Consider the following 27,441-nt stretch of genomic DNA (forward strand, 5'->3'; position numbering starts at 1 on the left):
TTGTTGTGCAGTCATCTACAACCAAGATCTTCACATTCCAACTTTCTAGGTTGTGTTTTGAAGACTTCACATTGGGTTGTTGACACCCATTTTGTCCAGTTTGTTGTACACAATCTTATAAAAGAGCTGCTGCAGAACTTTTCTAGCAGCACCTTTACTTCCATCTTCTATTTATTTATTTCTGACTGAAGCATTTGCTTAGTGTTGGCCTCCCATTCAGCTTCAAGCTGCACACAGCTGCTGTTAGCCAAACTCTGAGTTTTAAGAAAACAAGACAAAGGAGGTGAAGCAGGGAACACAGTGAGAAATGGAGCTCTGCTTTTGTCCTGCTTTTCTCAATCTTTGCCTCCTTCTCAACAGTTAAGGACCTTCTGCTCCGGAGTCTCCATATTATTCAAGCCCATAATATGAAAACAAAATAATATTAAAATACTAAATAATAATTTTAAATACATAGAAAATAAATCAGTAGGAAGTCAAAGAGGATAGTTTGCTCCAGCTCCAAGATCCTTCAAAGAAATAACAGCCCAGGAGGCAGCATGTCTGACCACCCAGGGCCATCTCCTCTCCCTGAACCAGATGGCTGTAGGGTTATTAGGTCTGAGAGGGTCTTGAACTCTTTCCTTAGAAGTATCCTCAAAAAGTGTTTCTTTTTCATCTCACTGTAGTGTAGATACTTCGCAGCACACCCAGCAGGCCAACCATGTTGATACTGCAGCTGTAACTGAATGCAGATGGTCATTTCCTGCCTCTTCCTTGACTTGAAAATTAAATCCTTTCCTTGTGTATGTTACTCACCACCTGGATTCTACTCTGCTGATTTTTTTAAGCAAGGAATTTGGATAGAATAACACACTGATGGCAAAGAGCTGGTCTGGAAGTGTGTGCACAAGCTGGTTTTAAGGGAAGGGAGAGTTCCCATTTTAGGAAAACAAACTCTTACTCTTCAGACTGAAATTTGAATATAACAACTACTTATGCTTCATGGTGTCTCAGAAGGTGGAAAAAGGATTTTTGTACAGGTAAATTTTGGCTGAGACCATACTTGGTGATCTTTCCTGAAGCTGAGGAATTGTGCATGCTTACTTAAAAGTCAACTTTGTACAAATGAGTTAAAAACATGAGAGGAAAAAAAAAGCCAACATAAAAATCACAAATTGGGAGGTTTCCCCAAGCAGCAGAAATTCAAAGCTTCTTTTGTTTTCAGATATTTCTTAGATCTTTTTAAGACACAAAATAGTCAAATGCTAGGAATTTTGTTTTCCAGAGTAAGTAGGAAGATGTACATGCATGTAAACATCTTTTATTCATCCATTTTCAACCTTTTTTTTTTTTTCTGTAGTACTACTACTCAATAAAGGACATCTCTGTTGGTGGCATGTGCATTTGTTATGGCCATGCTCGAAGCTGTCCTCTGGATGAAGTCACAAAGGTATCCTTCAATTTCATTAATGCAATTTCACTAAGCAGCTTTTCTAATTAAGAGGGGAAAAAAATTGCCTAGGAGGAGGAGACAGAGGAGGTTCCCTCTCTGGAGGCTGTGCAGGGAGGTTGTGGAGTCTCCCTCTCTGGAGATACTCAAAACCTGTCTGGATGCATTCCTGTGTGATCTGGTACAGGTGATCCTGTTCTGGCCGGGGGGTTGGACTAGGTGGTCTTTTGAGGTCCCTTTCAGCCCCTAACATTCTGTGATTCTGTGATATGGTTCAGTTTTGGGATCCTCACTCCAAGAAGGACATTGAGGTGCTGGAGCAAGTCTAGAGAAGCTGGTGGAGGATCTGGAGAACAACCCCTGTGAGATGCAGTTTAGAGAATGGGGCAGAGAAAAGGAGGGTGAGGGGAGGCTTTCTGGTGCTATATAGTTCCCTGAAAGGAGCCAAGCAGGGGTCAGTCTGCTCTCCCAAGTAACAAGAGGAAGTGTCCTCAAGTTGCACCAGAGGAGGTTTAGATTGAACATTAGAAGAAATTTCTTCGCTGAAAGGGTTCTCAACAGCTGGAACAGGCTCCCTATGGAGGTGGTTGAATCCCCATCCCCTCAGATGTTTAAAAAATGCAGAGATGTGGTACTGAGAGGCATGATTATCACCAGAGTTAGGTAATGACTGGACTCAATGATCTTAAAAGTCTTTTCCAGCCAAGAGGATTCTATGATTCTAAATTGTTTGATATAATTTTCTTCCCTTTCTGCGCAGTCTTAGCTGGCTGTCAGGTAATGTAACTTTCTTGAAGCAAATTCTTCTTATTTGGTATTAAATTGAAACAGTTTAAGGGGCTCAATAAGTAACAGTCTCTCTTGCAACCCAGGAGATCTGTCCCTTCTTTTGTAGAAAGGCTGCTCCCCAGCAGCTGATACAACTTGGTTGAGCAGTTTAATGCTAATTGTGAGATATTTGTGATTCCTGATGTTTTTTTGGTGGCAAAATTTTGACAACATGCATCAAATTTATTTTTTTTTAAATGGATAATTTAAAGAAGTGATTTTTTTATTGTTAGAAATTGCAGTGCCAGTGTGAACACAACACATGTGGAGAGAGCTGCAACAAGTGCTGTCCAGGCTACCACCAGAAACCCTGGAGACCAGGAACCATTTCTGCTGGGAACAAATGTGAGAGTAAGTATGTGCAGAGGCTTAGGTGTTTCAAAAGCTTATTATTTTCTTCCTTGAGGTTGCTTTTCATACAGATCTACACTAATACCAGAGAAAAAAAAGATCTATACCAATAGCAAAGGAAAATCTACAAAGTGTCTTCATAGGTAGAGGAGCTACTTCTTATCATATCTGTGTAGATCATTTCAAGCATGCAGTAAAGTTTTCAGAATCTCTTTTTCAAAGAGACTTGGGGGTTGATTTTAGTCCTGTAAAAATACCAGATTTAGATTAATCCTTTTATATATAGCCACTTTGTTCATATAACAAGTGGTGAAGGAGACTCCCTATTGGCCACTAGTATTGTAGATTACCTGACTGACTTAACCTGTGCCATTATGGCTGAGGGTGTTTCTAGGACTAGTTCTTTCTCTTTTTGTTGATGATGCATAAACTGTAGAGATTTAAGAACTTAATGGATTAAATCCTAAATGGATTAAAACTAAATGGATTAAAAAAAGTTGGAAAAATGTTGGGTTTAGTTGAGGTCTTGACACAAGCCTGGATGTCCACAAGATGTTTTGTGTTCAAGGAAGGGCAACAAAGCTCATGAAGGGTCTAGAGCAAGAGTCTCATGAGGAGTGGCTGAGGGAATTGGGGTTGTATAGCCTGGAGAAAAGGAGGCTGAGGGGAGGCCTTCTCACTTGCTACAACTCCCTGAGAGGAGGCTGGGGCAAGGTGGGTGTTGGACTCTTCTCCCATGTAATAAGTGATAGGACAAGAGGAAAATACCTCAGGTTGTTCCAGGGGAGGTTTAAGTTGGACATTAGGAAAGACTTCATCCCCAAAAGGGTTGCCAAGCTCTTGAACAGGCTGCAAAGGGCAGTGGTGGAATCCCCAGTCCTGGAAGGATTGCTGTGTAGATGTGATGCTGAGGGACATGGTTTAGTGGGGGTCTGGCAGTGCTAGGTTAATGATTGGACTTTCATGATCTGTAAGGTCTCTTCCAACCTAAACGATTCTATGATTCTGTGTCACTCTATGACTGTCTGGAGCAAAGTATCCTCTAACCTGAATCAATGTCACACTCGTGTCCTGGCATTGCTGACTACTCAGATTTTTGTGTATAATACAACTAAGAGAAGAATTAGGCAGATTTTCTTTAATGCAGAGGACAGAAGATTAAAGAATAATTATTACTGAAAGCTCATATCACTATTGACATCAAGACTGATGGGATTGTCTTAGGTCTGCAGAATACTGTTACAGCAACAGAGGTTTTGAAATGTGCTTACTTGCTAAAAAATTAAATGTGTCAAGACTGCCAAGTCCTATAGCATGGTTAAAGGGGAGGAAAAAACCCCACATTTTTGAGATGAATTGATAGGCTCTTCTACTTATATTTTCTACTTTGAGGAATGTCAGTGTTATAGGAATTGTTATACAATGTAAACAATAATAATAATAACAACAAAAATCTGGTTTCTTTTCCATTCTTCCTCAGAGTGCAACTGTCATAACAAAGCAGAAGATTGTTATTACAACCAGAGCATTGCAGAGCAAAAAAAGAGCATGGATATTCATGGCCAGTACATAGGAGGTGGTGTCTGTTTGAACTGTACTCAGCATACTGCTGGGATCAACTGTGAAACATGTGCTGATGGATATTTCAGACCACACAAAGTAAGACCTGGAAAATGTCATTCTGATGTCTTGGTGAATGACAACATGGTATGAGGATGTTATTTGAGTTCATTGTTCATTAATATTAATCTTTTTATCAGTGGCAGGATAGCTGAGATCTATAAAGGATTTATTTTTTTACAGATGACACTGCCAAAACTTTCAGAGAAAAACAAAATGCTTATCCAGTTTCATGGGAGGGCTAGGGCAAGGTATTGGAGAAAAAAAGAATAAGATGAAACCTGAAGTCTGGTATGGAAATATAGATGTATAAGGAAAAGGGTGATGCTTTTAAACTAAAAGAGAGGAGATTTAAGCTAGATACAAAGAAGAATTTTGTGCTGAGGGTGGTGAAACCCTGGCCCACGTTGCCCAGAGAGGTGGTAGAAGCTCCATCCCTGGAAACATTCCAGGTCAGATTGGACTTTTGTTGGATGTGTGTTAGCTTTTCCAATCTTCATTCATTAGTTCATTGAATCCTAGGATGGTCTGAATTGAAAGGGACCTTTAAAGGTCACCTAGTACGACCCCCCCTGGAGTGAGCAGGGACATCTGCAACTAGAACAGGTTGCTCACAGCCTATCCAAGCTGTAATGTTTCCAGGGATGGAGATTCTACCACCTCTCTGGGCAACTTGGGCTAGGGTTTCACCATACTCACTGTAAACATTTTTTCCTTCCCTCCAGCCTAAATCTCCCTCTTTCAGCTGAAAATCATCACCTCTTGTCCTGTCACAACAGGCCAATATACAAAGTCCATCCCCATCTTTTGATCTGCCCCTTTATGTGCTGAAAGGCCACAAGAAAATGTCCCTGGAGCTTTCTCTTCTCCAGGATAAACAACCTCAACTTTCTTTTCCTGTCCTCATAGGAGAAGTGTTAAACTCTGCTGATCCCAGACAAGAAACAGATGTAGCTTTACTTTTCCCAGTGAATAATTTGAGGCTTTGACAGAGAGCATTTGTTTGGCAGGTTTCTCCCTACGATGACCATCCCTGCTACCCCTGCGGCTGCGACCCCTTCGGCTCTGTGAGTTCTGTCTGCATTAAGGACAAGCACCATTCTGACTCACAGCATGGTAAGGGAGTGGGAAGCTCCTGTCCTCTAAGATCCACATCTGGGTATATTTCTAGACATTGAGGTTTGAGGGAACACTGTCTACCTGTGAATGGCTGCCAGTTAGGTACTTCTTCAAAACAGTAGGAAGGAAGGAGAGGTGAGACATATCACACTTCTAGGAATTTGAGGTTTGTTAGATCCCTGGATGTGTTCTTGTGTGGGGATTGTGGGCTCTGACTGTGTGAAACAATGTGAAGGATTAATACCTATTGGTTATGAGTAGGGAAAGACTAAGGCAGTGATTGTCACTCTGTACTGGGCACTAGTGAGGCCACATCTCAAATATTGAGTTCAGTTTTGGGCCTCTCACTCAAAGAAGGACATTCAGGTGCTGGAGGAAGTCCAAATAAGAGCAACACAGAACCACAGAATACATCTGGTTGCAAGAGGTGTCAAAGGCCCTCCTGTGCACCCCTTGACCCTGCAAAGGGTCAACCATGTCCCTAAATGCCAGATCCACAAGTTGCTTAAACACTTGCAAGACAGTGACTCCACCTCTACCCTGGGCAGACAAATGGCAGGCCATTCTGATGTTTGACAACCCTTTCAGTGAAGAAGTATTTCCTAACATTCAGCCTAAACCACTCCTGGTGCAGCTCAAAACCATTTCCTCTAGTCCTGTCACTTGACACCAAGGAGAAGAGGCTGCTCCTACCCATCTCCAAAGCTGGTTGAAGGCACAAGTCTTCTGAGGAGTGACTGAGGGAACTGAGATTATTTAGTCCATAGAAAAGGAGGCTGAGGAAAGACCTCCCTCTCTGCAACTCTCTGAAAGGAGGTTGGAATGAGGTGGGATTCATCACTTCTCCCAACCTCAAGTTGCACCAGGAGAGGTTTAAGTTAAACATGAAGAACAATTTCTTCCACAAAAGGGTTGTCAAGCCCTGGAAGAGGCCACCCAGGGCAGTGGTGGAGCCCCTATCCCTGGAGGGATTTAAAGGCCATATAGATGTGGTGCTGAAGGACATGGGTTAGTGGTGAACTTGGGAGCACTACGTTAACAATTGAATTTGATGATCTTTGAGGTCTTTTCCAACCAAAACTACTTCATAATTCTATGAATGCTGTTAGAGTTGTCACAAAATCCATTTTGCTGCAGCTTCCACATACATCTGGTACTCAAAACACGAAGAAATAGAATCATTTAGGTTGGAAAAGACCTTCAAGATCATCAAGCACAACCATTAACCCTGCTCTACGGAATCCACCACTAAGCCATAAAGATGATGAGATGTTATGCCACACGTCTGGGTGGAATATAGCATGGAGTGTAATAAAAAAAGGAATGCTAAATTACCTTGAATCCATCCTACTGCCTTCTGGTTTTTTATTTGTACCTCTGTTTACTTTTCAAGGGACTTGGCCAGGTCAGTGTCAGTGCAGAGAAGGTTTTGCAGGAGAAAAATGTGATCGCTGTGCGTTCGGGTATCAGGGCTTTCCAAACTGCCTGCGTTGTAACTGCAGCCTGGTTGGGAGCATTAATGAAGATCCTTGCACAGAGCCTTGTCTTTGCAAAGTGAGTATTAAACTGTCATTTTTAGGTCAGATAAAATCTGTTGTTGATTTGTGACCTTCTTAATAAGGGAATTATTTCATTAACTAGAGAGATCACTTCTTTTGTAGCAAGTAGCCTGGTATAACTGTGCACCTGATGACCTAGAGCTTCAGACTAACTGTTCTCTGTACTGAAAAGCATAACTCCTCCTTTCCTGCTTTCCTCCTTTTCCCCCTTCTCCCTTCCTCCTTTCCCCCTTCCCCCTTCAACCTCCAATTAGTGTTTCTGTAAATTACTGATACATTATTTTCTACACTAATGGGCCACACTTCCACTAAAAAGACCTGGACAGACTAGAGAGTTGAGCAGAGGGGAACCTCATGAGGTTCATTCAATAAGGGCAAGTGTAGAGCCCTGCACCTGGGCAGGAATAACCCCCTGCACTGGTACAGTAAGGGGGTGACCTGCTGGAAAGTAGCTCCATGGAGAAGGACCTGGGAGTGCTGGTGTTCAGCAAATTCACCAGGAACCAGCAACATGCTCTTATGGCCAAGAAGGCCAAGGGTTTCCTGGCATGCATGAAGAAGAGACTGGCCAGCAGTCTTTACTCTGACTGAGTGAGGTCACATCCTGAGTCCTGGTTCCAGTTCTGGGATCCTCAGTTCAGCTGAGACAGGGAACTACTGGAGAGAGGCCAGTGGAGGCTACAAGGATGCTGAGGGGACTAGAGCATCTCTGTGAGGAGAAAAGGCTGAGAGACATGGGGCTATTTAGCCTGGAGAAGAGCAGCCTGAGAGGGGATCTTCTAAATGCTGATAAGTAGCTATAGGGTGAGATTGAAGAGAATGGGGCCAAACTCTTTTCAGTGATACCCATGGACAGGACAAGGGACAAAGGTCATAAACTGGAACACTGGAAATTCCACCTAAATATGAAGGGAAAGCTTTTTGCCTGTGAGAATGGCAGAGCCCTGGAGCAGGCTGCCCAGAGAGGTTGTGAAGTCTCCTTCTCTGGAGAGATTCCAAACTCACCTAGACATTGTGATCCTGGGAATCCTGCTGTGGGTGAGCCTGCTTTAGCAGGGGGGAGTTGGACTAGATGATCTCCAGAGGTCCCTTCCAACTCCCATCCTGCAGGGATTCTGTGAAAGGATATGTTTGTAACATCTGCTTTGCACGAAGAAACAACATGCATTTGGAAAGACCTCTTGGAACAACTGCATTAGATGCATGTATGAAATAAGATTTAATTATTTGATTACAAAACACAAACTGTAAGAAATGTTTGAGAACATTTTTGTAGCATTCTTTTTTAATTTTGGTAAATATCCAAACTCCTTGAAATTTCTTGCAGCTGTAGGTTCTGCTGAACTTTATTACAGAGTTCTGTGTCAGTATTTAAAGCAGTAACAGTTAATTTTCTGAGCCAAATGTTAGGTGGTATTTGTGTACCGGTTGCCAAGTGTGGCAGTAAGGAGAAGCCAAAAAAAATGGTTTGTTTGACAATTTTTCTGACACTTCTTAGGCCTTTTGTGTAGTTTGTCTGATCCAAAATATCAGACATGTAAATAACTTGAATCTGGAAGAAAGCAAGTGCTCAGAATCACAGAATGGTAGGGGTTGGAAGGGACCTCTGGAGTTTATCCAGTCCAGAAGGGTCCCTTCAAGTCCTGCTATGCTGCTATTCTTTGAAGCTAACTGATTGCTCCAGGAGCCTAGTCTTAAAGGCAAGCTGTGCTGTTTGTAGACCATCTGCCTTTAGTAAACATGGGAACTTTTCTCCAGAGCAATCTGCAAATTCCAGGTTTTCAGACAAGTGGAGTGACAAGCTAGCAGAACCTTTTCAAACCCTGCCCACGTGCTGAAACCTCATTGCAATGAAGGCTTTGCCAGAGCATGTGTAGATCTTGATGAGCTGGCAAATTCTGATGATTTTTTCCAGTCAGTTTTAGTTTAAAGCTCTGAGTCTTATTCAATAATCCTGCTGTGCTGAAATCTGTTTTCTTTTATTACCTTCTGAGTGTTGTTATGCCTAAATCCTGTCTAATCCACCGCATTTGTTACCATAATAATGCTGATGCGAACCAAATGTTGTATGCCTTTGACAGGAAAACGTAGAGGGTGAAAACTGTGATCTCTGTAAACCAGGATTCTACAATTTACAAGAAAGAAATCCTCAGGGCTGCACAGAGTGTTTCTGCTTTGGGGTTTCTGATGTCTGTGACAGCTTACCATGGCCCATCACTCAGGTATGTCCACGAGCTTATATTCTTTCCTCAGGCAGCTGAAAAATGTCCTGCAGTTCTCTTTGACATGCGTCCAACTTCAAGTTCTGGCGTATCTCCTAACAGAGAAATGGATTTTCTCTGTCCTTCAGCATATCCTTTGGCCCCTACTGGTTTGTAGTGGAGTGCTGTGGTAATGCACTGGAAAAAAAGCAATTTTTTTCTGACCTTGTGCTGTTAAAGTTTCTTTGCATTGATGAGATAAACCCAAACACGTTTCCTTGTACTCTGGCAAGTCCAGAGTGACCTGGCAATATTTCCAGTACTGTTTTGTAGTGATTATAAATAACATTTTCTTCTGAACTTGAGCTTTTAACTTGATTTGAGGATGCTATTTTTCTACCAAATTCCTTCAATATCTTTGCAGAACTGGTCAGACTTTAGTCCCCTGTTATGTGTGCTGATAAAAAGAGAGGAAAATATCAAACTGACCAAAATTCTGAGATGCTTGTATAAAACTGAGTGAGAAGAAAACAGTTTCCTCATCTTACTTTTTCCTCTGGACCTCTGAATTTAGCTTTCCTCCAGTTCAACCCTACCTATAAATGGAGATGAGAGACCTCAAAGTCCTTGAAGTTGTGTAATTCTCGGAAGACTACTGGTCATAAGTATAATAATTTTATTGAGAGGATGAAAATTACACTCATTATACTTTTGTTCCCATGTAATACAGAAGTAGCCACAATCCACGCCTGCAGTGCTTTAGTTGCATGCATTGGATGTCAGATTGAGCTACTGAAAGTGTTGCAGGACCATCAGTTTGAATGAATATCTAGAGAGGAGTGAGGTTTGGTGACTGTTTCCCCCGTGACACAAACCCTGACTCCATTAATATTCCTGTTCCTTCCTTGCAGATATCAGACATGACTGGATGGCTTGTTGCTGACCTGTTTCATGCCAGGAGTGTGCAGCCTCAGCGGAGCCAGTTTGATGGACCCCAGCAAATAAGTATCAACAACACTGAGGCTGTGAAAGTGCTGAAACACACTTATTACTGGTCAGCACCTCAGACATACCTGGGAAATAAAGTAAGCTCTCAGCTAACAGTCAAAACTCCTTCTTCACTGTTTTCCTCATAAAATATTGCTCTAAATATGTAATTACAAATTGCACATAAAGCCCAGTCTTACCAGACTTCTCCATCTACAGTGTTCATAGTGTTCATGGCCAGACATCGCCAGTACCCTTCTCTTGCTGTTTGAGCTCATTTATCTCCCTACTATTTCTCTGCTTGTTCTTGACCCAATGTAATATTTTTTGGTTTGTTTTGGTTGTTTGGTTTTGTTTGGTTTTGTTTTGCTCTTGACTGTTACTAATTTATATGCTATATTCCCTATACACTTTGGCTCCAAAGCTTAGACCCTTCACACCTTGTCTAATACAGGTGACACGACTGTTAAATTCCTCTTACCTGCCTTTTGGCCGTCTCCCATTTCACATTTATCAGTATCCAAGCAATTAGTCTTTACGTTTTTCTCTTGGTACTACCTAAAGCTCTGGGTCTCCCATCTTTTGCAGCAGAATCACAGAATAACTGAGTTTGAAGGGACCTCTGGAGGTCAGCTAGCCCAACCCCTTTGCTCAAGCAGGGTCACCCAGAGCAAGTTACCTAGGACCATGTCGAGATGATTTTCAAATAGCTCCAGAGAATGAAATTCCACATCCTCCCTGAACAATCTGTGCAAGTGCCCTATCACCCTCACAAGTGTTTTCTCATGTGCAAAGGGAACCTTCTGTGTTCCAGTTTGCGCCCATTGTCTCCTGTCCTGCCACTGGGCACTACTGGAATGGCCTTTAGCCATTGATATAAATTGATGAGATCTTCAGGCTGAACAGTCCTGTACTCTCAGTCTCTCCTCATATGAAACATGTTCCAGGTTCTTAATCATCTTAGTGGCCCTTGGCTGAGCTCTTTCCAGGGTGTCCATCTTCCTGCTACTAGGAACCCCAGAACTCAAAACTGCTGTGGACTTACCAGTGCCAAGTAAAGAGAATCTTTCAGCTTCAACTTTAGTTTCAGTCCAGTCTTTTTGCCTATGCAGCTCCCTATTTTAGGATGGTGACAAAGGAAATGAAAATGAATGTGCTCCAGGTCAACCTACTTGAGAAGGGGCTTGGATTAGGTGATGTCCAGAGGTCCCTTAAAATTCCCACCACACTGGTGAATGTAACTCCAACATGCTGTGCCTCTTGGCTAGGGCTGTAGTGTGAACCTCTGCTGCTTGTTGAAAGCCCTGTAGGTGTATCACTGAATGAGGGCATTTGTCTGAATCATTGGGAGAGCCTTTAGCTACCTTCCCCACCCACACAGCAACAAGCCAGCACTTGTCCCTGTGCTGATAGACACAGCACATGAAACTTTTCCCCAGAAAGTGGTGTTTTTAAGCCAGGTACTCCTATAACTTGAATGTGGGTCTGTCTCATGTCACCACTTCTTGTTGGTTGGAGCTTATTGTGTTGTTAAGACTTTGCTCTCTGTCATTTCAGCTCACAGCTTTTGGTGGAGACCTGAAGTATACAGTATCTTACGACATTCCTATGGAGAGTGTGGACAGTGATATAGTCTCCAGTGTGGATGTCATCATTCAGGTGGATTTACTTTGTTACTTTATTTTCAGCTTTTATTCAACTATTCAACACCCTGGAGGTTTTTAAAAGCCATGGAGGTGGGGTGCTGAGGGATATAGTTTGGTACCAGACTTGGCAGAGAAGATATGATTGCACTCCATGATCTCAAAGATCTTTTCCAACCAAAACAATTCTATGATTCTATTCAGACGTTATTAGGAATCTATGAAGGGGTTAAAAAAATGAAAACAGAAGAGCATTTCTACAAGCCCCTTTTTAAAAGTCATGACCAATATTTTCTGACTACTCATTTCTCTGATTTTCTAATCCATTTGTGTGCAATTTTAGGTATAAGAGATTAGTTTAAATGATAAATATCTAAATTTTAACTTATCTTTAATGAGTTGAGATGTTTGTCACTAGACATACAAAGCTCTGTTTACTGAAGAAGCGATAAGAAGCTGGAAGGACTTTGATTTATAAAACAGATAAGTGTTCTTGCTGACTGCTTCTCTGGCTTTATGGTGCAGTTGAAAAGTAAAGCTCTGCTCAACACTAGAACCTCCAAAAAACCCCAATATTTTGTAAATATATACTTAGCAGAACAAAGGAGGAAATAGATTCTGGTTTTACAGGAGTTTGGGTTTTGAAATCTAATTTTTTTCCAAAAGAAAACCAATTATTTCTGCAGACTCTGAAGCAAAAGAGAAATGAGATTGTGGTCTTCCTGGAGCCATGGAAATTACAGATCTTCTACTTATTTTGTAGTCCAAGAAATCTAGTTTAAATACCTTTTTTTTTTCCCTCTGTGATCTGGACAAAAAAGATATTGAGGCACTGGAGCAGGACCAGAGAATGGCAGCAAAGCTGGTGGTAAAGGGTCTAGAGTACAAGTCTTGTGAGGAGCAGCTGAGGGAACTGGAGTTCTTGAGCCTGAAAAAAAGGAGGCTCAGGGGAGACCTTCTCACTCTCTGCAGCTCCCTGACAGGAGGTTGGAGAGAGGTGGGGGTTGGTCTCTTCTCCCCAGTAGCAAATGATAGGACAAGAAGAAACAGCCTCAGGTTGCACCAGAGGAGGTTTGGGTTGTATATGAGGAATGAATTTTTTTCCTTTAAAGAGTTGTCAAGCCCTAGAACAGGTTGTCCAGGGCAGTGGTGGAGTCCCCATCCCTGGAGGGGTTTAAATGCTGTGCAGATGTGGTTCAGTGGTGACCTAGCTGTGCTGGGTTAAGAGTTGAACTCAATGATCTTGAAGGTCTCTTCCAACCAAAAGGAGTCTGTCATTCTGTATCTAACAATAACTGTAATTACTTACTAAAATTTGCATGGAAATATGGAAAATGTTTTGCTTTCTTTTCAATTCCAGGGAAATGGGCAGATTTTGAGTACAAGAGCAGCAGGCTTGTCCTTACAGCCGTACGAGGAATACTCAAACACAGTCAGACTTGTGTCAGAGAATTTCATAGACTTCAACACCAAAAAAGCCATAGACAGGGAAAGGTTGATGACTGTTCTGGTAAATGTGACCCATCTTCTGATCAGGGCCACCTACAACGTTGCCAAAAGAGCTGTGTACAGGTGAGGGAGAGAAAAAAATTCGAGTTGATCCATGTATTTCTGTTTGCTGAGGGTGACCTGGCAGTGCTGGGTTAATGGTTGGAATTGATGATCTTTTTTTCAACCAAAAAGGTTCTGTGATTATTTCTGTGCACATGAAATGCATTTCAGTGGCAACATTCCTACAGCTTTATGTTAATATCTAAAAAAAACCCCACTTTATATTGAATTTTCTCAAGACCAGTCTTGTCCCCAAAATATATTCATGTGGAATGTGTGGAAAAGGGCTTTTGTTTTAAAGATATCTGTTAGCAAAGACACTATTTTCTCCTTTAAATGAACACTGCATTAAAAGCTTCTTACAGTGGCTGCTTTGTTAGAGGGAAATGCCTCTGAAATTCTCAACAGTGTGCTGCTTTTGGTATGTGGCAACTTAATTCATCCTTAAGTGTTGAAAACCTGCCAGTAAAAATGTTGGCTGTAATTTCTTTTCATCTCTGTCTGGAAATGTTACTGACAGTCATCTCTAAGGGAGATGAGCAATAGGTAAATTGGGCTGGAATGGATTACCTGTCCATTCCATAGTCTTCTCAGTATTAGCTGCATCTGCATCAGACCTTGTGGGTCTGTTTTACCTCTTCTCCAAAATATTGCTCTCAAGGGAATCATTTTGAGTGCTTCATCATTTATTTACTTGATCCCCTGAGCCTCACCAAGAGTCTTTCTTCCTCAGTCCCTAATTTGGTATCACTTCTATGCAAGGACTTTGAGGTGCTGGAGCATGTCCAAAGAAGGGCCATGAAGCTAGGGAATGGTCTGGAACACAAATCTTCTGAGGAGTGGCTGAGGGAACTAGGGATTGTTTAGCATGGAGAAAAGGAGGCTGAGGGGAGACCTTGCTGTCTACAACTACCTGAAAGGAGACTGGAGTGAGGTGAGGATTGGTCCCTTTCCCAGGTAACAAGTGACAGGAAAAGAAGAAATGGCCTGAAGTTGCACCAGGGCAGGCTTAGGTTGAACATTAGGAAAAAAAATCATAGAAAACATTGTGAAGCCCTGGAAGAGGCTTCCCAGGGCAGTGGTGGAGTTGCCATCCCTGGAGAGATTGAAAAGATGAGTAGATGCTGTGCTCTGAGGGACATGGTTTAGTGGTAACCTGGCAGTGCTTGCTGAATAGTTAGACTCAATGATCTTAGAAGTTTTCTTCCAACCAAAACAATTCTGTGATTCTATGATTTCATGTCAGTAACATTGGACTCAAAACAAAATTACCTGTGCCCTTTTTTGGCCTTGAGGATTTGGTGATAGTTATGTCCATTTAGGGACAGCGTGTCCATCTATTTGGACTGCTTATAAAGATTTAGATCATTTTGATATAGGGGAAAGAGGATTTTTTAGACCTCTACACAAGAGAAACAAAGGTAGTAACAGTCATGATAACAGGAGGAGACCACAGCTACTCCCAGAAGTGAAAATGCAGTGCTAAGACTATGATCAAAGTCCTTTACAACAGAGAGCTGTTCCTCAGCTGTCACTGCCAGGGAGCAGCACTCAGCAGTGTCTTTAACCTGGAAGCAAACTCTCCTGTTCAAAACTCAATTTTGGGGGAAATAAATGATGTGATGTTTTCCTGCTTGATCCTAGGCTGGACTCTGTGACCCTGGATACTGCAAGTGGGAATGTCATAGATATTTCTTCAGCACCAGATGTGGAATTCTGTGAATGTCCTCACGGTTACACAGGAATATCCTGTGAGGTAACTTCTTACAATGGTTTATGTATGAAAAAGAATCTTCTGTCTGGAATAGTTTAAAGGCAAGCTGTCTGAAATTATAACACTATGGGAGTAAGTTCTGAGATGAAATGATGCCTACTGTACAATTTTCTTCCAGAAACACTACTAGGGATTTTTAACTTATTTCTTGAATGCTGCTCGGTGACACTAAAAGATGGTGATACACTTTAGAAAGTCACTGCTGCAGAGGGATTAACTGGAAAAGCTCTGTGAAGTTTTGTGGAACTTACCTTACTCATCAATAATTAAAGGATAGGGGACCAAAGGATGGAGCCAGACTCTTTTCAGTAGTGCCCAGCAACAAGACAAGGAGCAGTGGGCACAAACTGCAATCCAGGAGGTTCCACCTGAATATGAGGAGAAACTTCTTTGCTGTCAGTGTGCCAGAGCCCTAGAGCAGGCTGCCTGGAGAGGTTGTGGTCTCTGCAGAGATTCTGAACCCACTTGCACATTGTGGCGCTGGGCAATGTGCTGTGGGTGACCCTGCTTTAACAAGAGAGTTGGACTAAATGATCTCCCAGAGGTCCCTTCCAACTCCCACCATGCTGGAATTTTGAATTAGCCTTTTATTTCCTGGATCTGAATCCCATAGAGTTTATTTCTGGTTTATATCATTAGGTTTATGGAGGCAATAAGGACTCTTAGCAGGGAGCCTTTGGAAGATCTCAGAGGGGTCAAATGTGTTGTGCAAGTTGATGTCTTAGATATCTGTGAATAGAAGATTAGGGAGGCTGAGCAGCCTCTGCAGAAGAGCAGAAATTATTTTGACATCAGTTTGAAACCTTGTGCCACAGCATCATGAGTGATTCTGCAGGGGAGGTAGAACATCTGGTTTTTATTGGTCTTTAATAAAGAACTTCACATTTTCAGCTGCAGAAAACGTAACTACTTTTGCTTCTGGGGAACAAAGGGCTGAATGGTAATTTTATGGAGTTAATTCTTATCCCCTTTATCCAGCACAAAGTTAAAAACATGCACCAGAACAGAGCTGCAGTAACATCAAGAGAGTTGAAAGAGGATTCAGTTACCAGAGTCAGATGGTGGGTGGTCAGAAGTGGGCTCTTGGAAAACCTTTTCATGTGTACGTTTAACACACATGACACGTTGTGTCCCCCCCCCCCTTGTTTCTTCTCAGTCCTGTCTCCCTGGGTACTACCGTGTGGATGGAATACTCTTTGGAGGCATTTGTCAACCCTGCAAGTGCAATGGGCATGCAACTGAGTGTGATATTCATGGTGTTTGCTTTGTAAGTCATCCTTCAAGGTGTTTATTTTAATCATCTGTTTAGGAATTAGGAGAGCATTTTAACTGTGGGAGATGCTTATAGCATAGGTAAATGTCAGCCTATGGGTACCAAGTGTTTATTTTTCTTCCTTTTCATTCTTTACCTCAGACTATGTTCATGGGGTTCCATTGGCACGTTCTGCCACAAGGGGTCTGCTTCAGTTGATCATTTCATGTGAGGAGCAATCAGGAGTAAAATAAAAATGTCGCCATATACTGGATGATAAAACCTTAAATTTATTGCAAATGACAATAAAAACTTTTCCTGAAAGGAACAAAATTAGGCAGTGTTTTTGGGAAGTATATGGATTTGGATGTATGTGCCACATCTGGAGTACTGTATCCAGTTCTGGGCTTCCCAGTTCAAGAGAGGCAGGAAATTACTGGAAAGAGTTCAGCAGAGGTTACGAAGATGCTGAGGGGACTGGAGCATCTCTGTAAGGGGGAACAGCTAAGAGTCCTGGGGCTGTTTATCTGGAGGAGAGCAGCTTGAGAGGGAATCTTATCAATGCCCAGCAATATCTAAAGGGGAGAGGCCAGACTCTTTCCACTGGTGCCCAGTGACAGAACCAGGGGCAACGGGTGCAAACTGGAACCCAGGAAATTCCATCTGAACATGAGGAGAAACTTCGTTGTGGTGAGGATGTCAGAGCCCTGGAGCAGGCTGCCCAGAGAGGTTGTGGAGTCATCCTTTCTGGAGAGATCAAAACCCACCTGGATACTGTGATCCTGGGCTTCCTGCTGTGGGTGACCCTATTTTAGCAGGTGGGTTGGACAAGATGATCTCCAAAGGTTCCTTCCAACCCCCACCATGCTGGGATTCTATCATAAGTAACATGACTGGTTTAATGCTGTAAATTCTATTCTGAAGTATAGGAAAGAAACAATCAGGATCTGTTGATACAGTTCAGGAAAAAAAAATTCTCTCTGTTCTTCATGGCTCTCTCCTTGAATGTTAAACTCCATGCTGACTCCTGCAGGGATCCCTCAGGAGCTGAGAAACCATCAAGAGAAAATATGAAATGATTATTATGTTTCTCCCCATGTCTCACAGGCTTGTCAACACAACACAACAGGACCTTCCTGTGATCAGTGCTTGCCTGGTTTCTATGGAAATCCATCCCAAGGAACTTCTGAGGACTGCCAGCCCTGTGCGTGTCCTCTGAGCTCAGCTGCAAACAAGTAAGATGCTTATGTCAGATTTTCTTTTGCATTTTCAGCAAAATCAAAGTGAGATAAAGAAAAAATGTCATGAAACCTAGGAAAGAGAGTGTAAGACTTCTTTTCTCCCTCACAGAAACATTGTTTTTCCAGGTAGGCTGAGCCAAGACAAGCTGAATGGAGAAGTATAATTTCTACATGAAGGTGGAAAGTGATATTTCACATTCTCCATGTACTTGGCAGCAAAACCACAGTTATCTTTCATGTTATTTCAGAAAACAACAGAAGGACACAACTGTGTGTGGAATGTGAAAGAGGAGCTTGGTGCAGAAATTGGATAGATTTGCTAGAAAGAGGGGCAAGTTCTCCAGAAGTTTGAATATGTCTCTTTCCTTTAAAAGTTAAAAGAAAATCAAGAAGAGTTTTTGAAAAAATACTTTTGAGAGGGGATCTTATCAATGCCCAGCAATATCTAAAGGGAAGGGGTCAGACTCTTTCCAGTGGTGCCCAGTGATACAACAAGAGGCAAAGAGTGCAAAATGGAACCCAGGAAATTCCATCTGAACATGAGGAGAAACTTTGTTGTGGTGAGGATGCCATAGCCCTGGAGTAGGTTGCCCAGAGAGGTTGTGAAGTCTTCTTTTCCGGAGAGATTCCAAACCCACCTGGACATTGTGTTCCTGTGCAACCTGCTCTCCCTGTGACCTTGCTTAAACAGGGGGGTGGATTGGATGATGTCCAGAAGTGCCCTCCTACTCCCACCATGCTGGGATACTGTGATACTGAATGTTTGCAGAAGTCTTGTGATTCTGTGTATTGCTGCTGACTGCTATCAATGTTGTTGACAGTTTCAGCCCTACTTGCCAGCTGAGTGAAGGAGGTGGAATTTTCTGTGACAGTTGTCTTCCAAGCTATACTGGTTCTCAGTGTGAAAGGTATGTACAGTAGCTTTGACTATGATATCTGTATTACTGACATCCCTGAAAATGTTCCAGGTCAGGTTGGACAGAGCTCAGAGCAACCTGCTCTAGGTGAAGATGTCCCTGCTGACTGCAGGGGGGGTTGGACTAGGTGACTTTTAAAGGTCCCTTCCAACCCAAACTATTCTTTGGTTGCCATAAGTAACTGTTCTTGAATTGTTGACACCACACATGCAGCACATCCCTAATCACAATTGCCTCTCCATTTTGTCTTTGCTTCTGGAACAGGAGACACTTTAGATAAAAATACTCTTCTTGGGTGGGGTGAGTGATCGATGTGACCCCATTCCAGCTGATGAAGTTCTTAATCTCTTGTGTAGGTGTGCTAATGGTTTCTATGGAAATCCACTCATTCCTGGACAATCATGTGCTCCTTGTGAATGCAATGGCAATGTAGACCCTGGAGAAGATGGCCACTGTGATACCTCCACAGGCCAATGCCTGAAATGTCTGGGGAACACAGCAGGTCACCACTGTGAAAAATGTGCTGATGGGTTTTATGGGGATGCAGTGGTTGAGAAAAACTGTCGTGGTAAGCTCTTATTAGTACTCTTAAAACTTAAACAACACAAAAAAATGTGTAGCAGAATGGATGGGGAGGTGTGGCCCTTGGTTGAAAGAGCTAAACTTCAAGTTGTGAGTTGGGAAGAGCAGGCTGAAAGCTATGGGCTTGGGAAAGGGATGTGTTATCCTAGGATCTGACCCTTCACATCCCAGAAACTTCCTTGTTCTTGCTTCATGTTATTCCTCCAGTGACCTGCTGTGGTCATTTCCTACTTCTGCATGTCACATTTGGGGATGGAAGAAATAAACTTCTCAAATCTATTTATTCAGAAAGCTGTTTTTTCTCTTTATCTTTCAGCCCAAATGTGTAGTGCAGTTATTACTGCAGCATAGTAACATCTATGGGACATAGAGTGGTGAAAGAGTGCAGACCTAAGTAGGAGTTCTGTATAATGATGCATATAAATAGAAATTAATCTGTTTTAATTTGATTTCTTTTTGTCTAAACATAAGCTTGTGCCTGCCATGTGAATGGTTCCCTGTCAAGTACTTGTCATCATGAAACAGGCTCCTGTCACTGCAGGTCGAATGTGATCGGAGAAAGATGTGATCAGTGCTTGGTAAGCAACTATTTACCTGTTCCTTCTATCTAGAAGATCCTTAAGGTCCCTTCCAGCTCGAGCCATTCTGTGATTCTATGATACCTACATTTTCTTGTGTCTTCATCCTTATTTATCTCTAGATATTGACTAGAACAGATACAGAGAATAGCAGCAAATATATTCAGGGGAGAGGGGTCCTCTCGATGCAGCAGAGTCCAAAGGTTTGCTGCACAGGCTTTTGCAGTGGCAGATCTGTGCTTTTTGCGGATGAGAAGCTCTGTAGTTCACTCAGCACTCTTCTGAATAGGGCTGTTCAGGCTAGAACTGCCCTCAGTTAGGTTTAGATTAGACATGAGGAAAAATTTCTTCTCCAAAAGGGCTGTCAAGGCTGTCCAGGTCAGTGGTGGAGTCTACATCCCTGGAGAGATTGAAAAGCCATGAAGATGTGATGTTGGGGGATGTGCTTTAGTGGTGGACCTTGTCAGTGCTGGCTTAATGATTGGACTTGATGATCTGAAGGGTCTCTTCCAACTAAAATGATTTTATGATTCTGATTCACTGACAGTGTGCAGTCATGTGAAGTCAGCCAAACTGAACACTGCTAACCTGAAGGGATTTTAGCCCTTTGCTTCTCTCAAAGGAAGTCTGAGTGGGAAGATCTGAATGTATGTGGTTGGTGATAATAAATAGATCATGTGGTTGAACAACAAAAAATTGATTCAGCTAAAAGGCAGGCCTGTTACAAGACGAAGTAAATGTTCAGTGGTGGTACAAAGCAGCAGTTTCCAGCCTTTGCTAAGTGTACTCAGAGGCCAGAACTGTGCCCAGTTACTGCCATTGTTCCAGCCCAGCTCAATGCTTTTCAATCCACATGTCCCATAGGTATCTGACCTTCTCTATTCTGGGCATGATCAGCACAGCCCACTTCATCTCATGGAAGTCTTCAAATTAAAATAGCCTCAGATATTAAGACAGAGTCTCACTGATGAAATGGAAAACCAGCAATACGTTTCAGTGTTCACTTTTTCATCCCAGTGCATGCTTGTATATAAGGTGGGAACTGTGAAGAGATAAGGACAGTCAAGAGGATGACAAAAGCTAAGAGGATGGGACCAAACTCTCTCTCAGTGGTGCACAACAATGGGACAAGGGGGCAACAGGCACAAGCTGGAACCCAGGAGGTTCCATCTGAACATGAGGAGAAACTTTGCTGTGAGTGTGCTGAAGCCCTGGAGCAGGCTGCCCAGAGGGGTTTTTGAGTCTCTTTTTCTGGAGAGATTCCAAAACCCCCTGGACACTGTGATCCTGGGCAACCTGCTCTGGATGTTTTTGCAGGTTGTTTGGACTAGTTGATCTCCAGAGGACCCTTCTGCCCCCACCATGATGGGATTCTGAGAGTCCTACCACAGCAGTCACACAATGCTGACCAATATTGATTGATTCAGGTCAATAGCAGGGAAAGTAAATGAGAGAAATTAAGAATGTGCATTGTTTCCAAAAATGTGTGAAATATAGCTCAAATATATTACCTTCCTGTCCCACAGAATGGTTATTACGGGCTGCTTACTGGAATTGGCTGCATTCCCTGCAACTGCAATCGATCTGGCTCTGTCTCTGGGGACTGTGACCATCATGGCCAGTGTCACTGTGTACCAGGAGTGACTGGAGAAAAGTGTGATCGTTGTGCTCATGGCTTTCACGCATTCCAGGATGGTGGCTGCACACGTAAGCTCTAATCCATGATCCACCCAGGGTTTGTCAGGAATTTCTTTCAGCGATATATTTTGTGCTAAACTCTGGCAAAGGTCAGTTGTTTTGATGAGTATGGGGAAAAAAATCCATAGAATGATCCCCTAATGCTTTGATTAAGCCAGGGAACAAAACATCTCTGTGATGGCTTATTGTTTGGTTCCTCATAAAAGGAGGTGACTAGGGAAAGACAACTCATAAAGTTTGCCTCAGAGAAATGCTGCATCCTCCTCAATAGCTTCTTTGTCTCTTTTACAAAACCCTTCAGTCCTTCAGAGAAAATATGAACGTTTTATTTCCAATAGCAAAAGAGCTTCTTTTACAGATTATTACCTCTTTCATTTAATACACATCAAAGTATAAAATATTTTTAAGATGTTACTGATATTTTCCCACCATTACCTGAGTATGTACAATTTTTAGTTATGATACAGAAAAAAATGTTTGTCCAACCATAGAGCTTATCAAAAAAAAAAAACCCAAATGTATCATGTTAATACAGTATAGCTAAAGGAAGGCCTTTTTCTAACCTTGCAGAAACACTTTTTTGTGCCTCAAATAATACAGTAATGAGATCTGCAGTGAGATTATGTGTTAGGATTATGTTTTGGAACATATATACTGTGCCTTTACTGAGAATCGAAGATCCCTTGGGTTCCTTGAACCATTTCAGTCTCAAAAATGTTATTAAAGCAATTATCCCACTTTTCTGAACTTTTGTTTTTTAGGGAGAACAATATTGAGTTTCTTAAATAAATATTGAGTTTCTTAAATAAATAAAAATTCCTCCAGCAGTTAATTTTCCATAATTTTCCATCCCTATTATCCACTCAGCCAGTCTTGAAAAGCACTAATTCCTGAGAGTAATCCCTTCACCTACTTAAGAACGTTATCAAATCTCCTGAAAAGTTTTGTATCCTCTACAATATATTTTTCTTTTCCTACAAATCTACTCAACTCCACAATACCTTTGGTTTCATTGTGAAAATGCTTTGTAAACCACCAAGATGGAGAAGAAATAATGTGCTCTCAATAAAGATGAAATGTCACTGTGGTCTTTATCTATTTCTCAGTGATTAGGGATGCCAGGGAGTTCCTGGTGGAATGGATCAACTGGATAACTTAGAAAAGTACAACTATCTTACCACCTACCATACTGTTCAAAGCCAGGTTTCATGGGGCCTTGAGCAATATGGTCTAGTAGAAGGTGTCTCTGCCCATGCAGGAGGGTTGGAACTAGATGATCTCTAAGGTCCCTTCTCACCCAAACCGTTCTACAATTCTACCAGTGGTCTTGGAGTTTCTTCTCTGTAGCTAAAGCAAAGATAAATTTAATCGTTTGGACCTATTTCTCTTACAGCCTGTGACTGTGCTCATACTCAGAACAACTGTGATGCTGATTCTGGCCAGTGCATTTGTCCCCCTCACACTCGGGGTCCAAAATGTGAACTCTGCGAAGAAAATCACTGGGGACTCTCTCCTAAACTTGGCTGCAAGGTATGGTCAGCTGGGCAAAAAAAACCCATGGCTGTTAAAAGCATTTCACCTTATGTTAATGTCAGAGTGGATCTTGTTTTGAGAACCTCTCGTGGATGCCCCCTCCATGGAGATGTTCAAGGCCAGGTTGAACAGGGCCTTGGGCAACCTCATTGAGTGGAAAGTGTCCCTACCAGTGGAGAGCAGGTTGGAATTAGATGATCTGCTACGAGTGCAGGCTGAGGGAGCTGTGGTTGTTCAGCCTGGAGAAGAGCAGGCTCCAGGGAGACCTAATATCAGCCTTCCAGTACCTGAAGGGGGTCTACAAGAATGATGGAGAGTTACTGTTTACAAAGGCCTATGGTGATATGATGAGGGGCAATGGCTTCAAACTAGAGAAGAGCAAATTTAGATTAGATGTTAGGAACAAGTTCTTTACTATGAGGGTTGTGGACCACTGAAGCAAGTTGCCCAGGGATGTGCTTGGGGCCCCATCCCTGGAGACATTCAAAGTGAGGCTCAACAGGGCTCTGGAGCAACCTGATCTAGTTGAGGGTGTTCCTGCTGACTGCAGAGGGGGTTGGACTAGATCACCTTTGGAGGTCCCTTCCAACCCAGACCATTCTATGATTCTATGATCTTCAAGGTCCCTGCCAACCCCAACCATACCATGATTTTATGTTAAGTCTCAGTCTTGATTCTCTTTCTCCAAGTGTTGTTGCAGCATGCTCACATCAAAATCAGACTGTAAAGATTTTGAGAAACAATCTAAGAAAGCTGTCTTGAAAATATTGATCCAAATACCTATTCTGGATAGGTGCAGAGGTCATATTAACAATTTGAAGTGTGTGTTCCAACCTATTTATCAATTGCTTAAATAATGATGCTGAGCCAGCTTCTTAGCAACAAGGAACACAGTTTCTGTGCTGTTAAAGGAGTGAGGATGTTATGGTTTTAAGCACAAGGAAATCTAGCTTGTCTTGGAAATCACTACACACTCCTGAATGTTTAAAATTAAAATGGTATAAGGGGGTTTAATGTTTCGTGAAAGTAAAACTGGTGACTCCCATTATCTCAGCTTAATATTTATGATTAAGCAGTAAAATGCCAACTCAGAGTAACAACCACTTATGCAATTAGGTTCATGCAGTGAAATCCTGACAGATCTGGCACTGGGCCAATCTTTATTTTATAAGTGTTGAAATTTTAAAAGCCTTGCAGGAATATAATGGGTAATTTCAGTGGAGAAACCACAAATATAATCAACTTGACAAGGTCTGTCATTATACAAAGTGCTTGTTGATAAGTACTTGACAAGTACAAGAGTCAAAGAAATTGTTGGGGTTTTTTTTTCCTTTAGAGTAAGAGTAAAATAGACCTATATATCTCTTCAGAGTTTACTATCTTAGTAATTTATAACAATTTATACAGCAACCTAAACCACTGCTCTGTCAGCTACCAGCCAGGGTCATTCTCACCTCATGTTCTGCCAATAAAATGTCCTGGTCCACCTCCATTTCCCCTTGAAGTGTGCCTTTCATGGAGTGACTCCACAACTCTTGCCAATGATTAAGATCATTTAAATATGTAATTGCTCACTTCTAAGTTGGTTAGCATTCCTTTTGGTTACAGCATCACAGTAATTAACATGGAACCATTCCAGGTCAGGTTGGAGGGGCTCTGAACAATGTGATCTAGTTGAAGATGTCCCCACTCAGTAAAGGGGGGTTGGACTAGGTGACTTTTAAAGGTTCGTTCAAACCCAAACCAGTCTATGATTATATGGATGACTCTAAGTTATTTTAGTTAATTTCTTGATGCAACAAACAATACTGTGATCTGCAGGTCACAGTTCCAGCAGATGCATCCCTGTACTGAATGTAATCAGCTGTGGCAGGTTGAAGCCACAGAATTCCGGTATGGTGGGGGTTGGAAGGCACCTGTAGAAGTCCATCTAGTCCAACTGCCCTGCTAAACCAGGGTCACCTACAGCAGGTTGCCCAGGATCACAATGTCCAGGTGGGTTTGGAATCTCTACGGAAAAGGAGACTTCACAAGCTCTCTGGGCAGCCAGCACCCTCACAGGAAAGAAGCTTTTCTGCATGTTAAGTTGGTATCTCCTTGATTCTAGTTTGTGCCTCTTCCCCCTTGTCTTATCACAGGGCACCACTGAAAAGAGTCTTGCCCCCCACCCTCTAGCTCTTGATGAGCATTGAGAAGATGCCCCCCTCGGGCTACTCTTCTCTCAGCTGAACAGCCCCAGGTCTCTCAGCCTTTCCTTTTCACAGATACTCCAATCTCTTCAGCATCTCTGTAGCCCTATCCACTCATGGCTCATCTGGACTCTCTTCCAGTCTCTTGAACTGAGGAATCAAAATTGTTAACTTGTTTGGTCACGAAGTGTATCAGACCAGGCAGTGGGGTTCCTAGTCCTTGAGTACAAAACTGCTTAAAACAAACAGTACCAATAGTGAGCAGCAAACTTGTGAAAACCAATAAAGGATCCATGGTGATGCTAAGAGATTTTGTGGGTCTTTATGTAGAGTTCTTTATGAGGTAAAACCTTTCATTTTAAAGAGGCAGTGAGGCAAGAAAGCTCAGGTGAAATGTTCAGTCAGGTGGTGATAGATGGAATGTATCTGCGCTGTTAGAAATAACCACCTGCACTGTTAGAAATAACCACAGGGCAAAACTGGACTTGTTAAGTAACCACAGATATGAAATGAAGACAGAAGATTAGATGTACTTTGCTTGGAAAAAAAAAAAAAAAGACAAATTGAGTACATCCACCTTAAATATTTGTAATATTGCTGAGTGCCTAATGAAGGATGTGCTCTGCCACAGAGCAGTGTTCCTTTGGTACTGAGCTACAGTGTGTGCTGAGCTTCCCAACTTTTGGATGCCCTGAGATTCTTGTTTCCTCGTTAAATAGGAAATGAAGCTAGAGTAAGATGTAGAGCCTTCGTGAAATCTTAAAATCACTGGTAAAGATTTTTGTATCTATTGTATTTATTAAATTATTGTACTTACAGATTTCTGTCATCCAACATTTATAGAACAATATTTTCATTTGCTTGCTGTACTCAATACCCAGCATTTAACATAAAGTCTTTTGGATTATTTTTGTTCATGGAAGGAGATTCCTTCAACTTCTTTATTCCCAACCCATATTTAGGAATCAACAAAGCTTCTTCCTGCCGCCCACTGGAAATGCAGGTTTTTGTTCAAACACAAACCAAACACCCCCATTTCTTTGTGGATTTTCTTCCCTTTTGTTTTTACATGGTAACTGTTGACAAACATTGAGTTTCAAGGGCCACTCTCAATTTAATATGCTGTTTCTCTTGTAACAAAATTGATTTTAAAGGTATGCTATTTATGAAGATTTTTCTTTTCATCCAAGGCTTGCAACTGTAGCCACACTGGTTCAACCCATCTCCAGTGTGATGTACTGACAGGTCAATGCCAGTGCAGAGCTGAGTTTGGAGGACCAGACTGTTCCAAGTGTGCTTTTGGCTACAGAGACTACCCAGACTGTGTTGCCTGTGACTGTGATTTCAGTGGAACCAAAGCAGAGATGTGTGATGGCACCAAAGGACTTTGTGGTTGTGAAGAAGACACTGGCATCTGTACCTGCAAGGTACTGAAGTTTCATACCATTTGGGGGCAAAATTAGAGGTTTTTGGACTTTATTACATAAAACCCATGGAGGGTTTATGGATGAAAGGACTTCAAAAGGCAGCCTGCATTCCGTTTTTGAGGCATTTTTGAGTACACCTAAATCACTCTTTAGCCAATGCTAAACAGGTCCAACTGTTAATTAATGGGGTTAAAAACTGTGAGAAGGTGCTCCCCACTTTGGAGTGACATGACACAACAACAGCTGTTGGCTGAAGAGATACCAAAATGGCTTTGGTATTTCTGTCCTCAGAAATTCTTGTGATGATACCAGGCAATTTCTCTCCTATCCCCCTTTCACAGCATCATTTTGGTTGAAAAAGACCTTTAAGGTCATCAAGTCCAACCATTAACCCAGCACTGCCAGGTCAGGGAATCGGTCTCCTGATTCCTATTCACATGACTAGTTTCTTTGGCTTGCAAGGCCCCTTTTCCAGATGGGAAAGGAGGGAAAAACCTCAAACCAACCCTCCCTTCCCCACCCCCCCAAACAAACAAACCCCAACCAAACAAAAAAAATCCAAACAAAAACCCCCAAACAACCAAAACTCTCAGATTTTTCTGTCTTAAATGGAAATGTATAGCTGTTAATATTTGCTAGAAAACTTGAATCCATGAGTTCAGCTTGAATGTTCTGTGGCTTTTTATTAAAAAAACCCCAACAAACAGCATTGGAAAACAATGATAAGGATGATGTACTGCTTAGTAAAAGAGAACAGTTACAATAATTAACTTCCTCTTAAGAATCTTACATAGAATAGATACAATAATTAACTTCCTCATAAGAATCTTACATACAATAGATACAATAATTAACTTCCTCATAAGAATCTTACATAGAATAGATACAATAATTAACTTCCTCTTAAGAATCTTACATATCACCCAGTTTTTCTTGCCAAGAGAACCATCTTTTATTCA

The 27,441-nt window shown here is 41.9% G+C and overlaps 1 protein-coding gene across 1 annotated transcript in view; it reads left to right on the top strand.

The window, feature by feature from the left end:
- The window catches only part of LAMA1 (laminin subunit alpha 1), a 97,252-nt gene that overhangs the window by 15,072 nt on the left and 54,739 nt on the right, over positions 1-27,441 (top strand). The window contains exons 5-22 of the mRNA XM_054381609.1: positions 1,343-1,432; positions 2,494-2,611; positions 4,092-4,270; positions 5,242-5,347; positions 6,744-6,904; positions 8,991-9,131; positions 10,022-10,195; positions 11,655-11,756; positions 13,101-13,312; positions 14,936-15,047; positions 16,222-16,332; positions 17,425-17,552; positions 18,380-18,466; positions 18,832-19,043; positions 19,529-19,635; positions 21,162-21,342; positions 22,727-22,863; positions 26,246-26,482. Of these exons, the coding sequence (XP_054237584.1) occupies positions 1,343-1,432; positions 2,494-2,611; positions 4,092-4,270; positions 5,242-5,347; positions 6,744-6,904; positions 8,991-9,131; positions 10,022-10,195; positions 11,655-11,756; positions 13,101-13,312; positions 14,936-15,047; positions 16,222-16,332; positions 17,425-17,552; positions 18,380-18,466; positions 18,832-19,043; positions 19,529-19,635; positions 21,162-21,342; positions 22,727-22,863; positions 26,246-26,482 (2,595 nt within the window). The remainder of the gene's footprint in view (positions 1-1,342; positions 1,433-2,493; positions 2,612-4,091; positions 4,271-5,241; positions 5,348-6,743; positions 6,905-8,990; positions 9,132-10,021; positions 10,196-11,654; positions 11,757-13,100; positions 13,313-14,935; positions 15,048-16,221; positions 16,333-17,424; positions 17,553-18,379; positions 18,467-18,831; positions 19,044-19,528; positions 19,636-21,161; positions 21,343-22,726; positions 22,864-26,245; positions 26,483-27,441) is intronic.

This window comes from Indicator indicator, chromosome 6 (assembly GCF_027791375.1).
Source record: "Indicator indicator isolate 239-I01 chromosome 6, UM_Iind_1.1, whole genome shotgun sequence".
In the NCBI taxonomy this organism is placed as follows: domain Eukaryota; kingdom Metazoa; phylum Chordata; class Aves; order Piciformes; family Indicatoridae; genus Indicator; species Indicator indicator.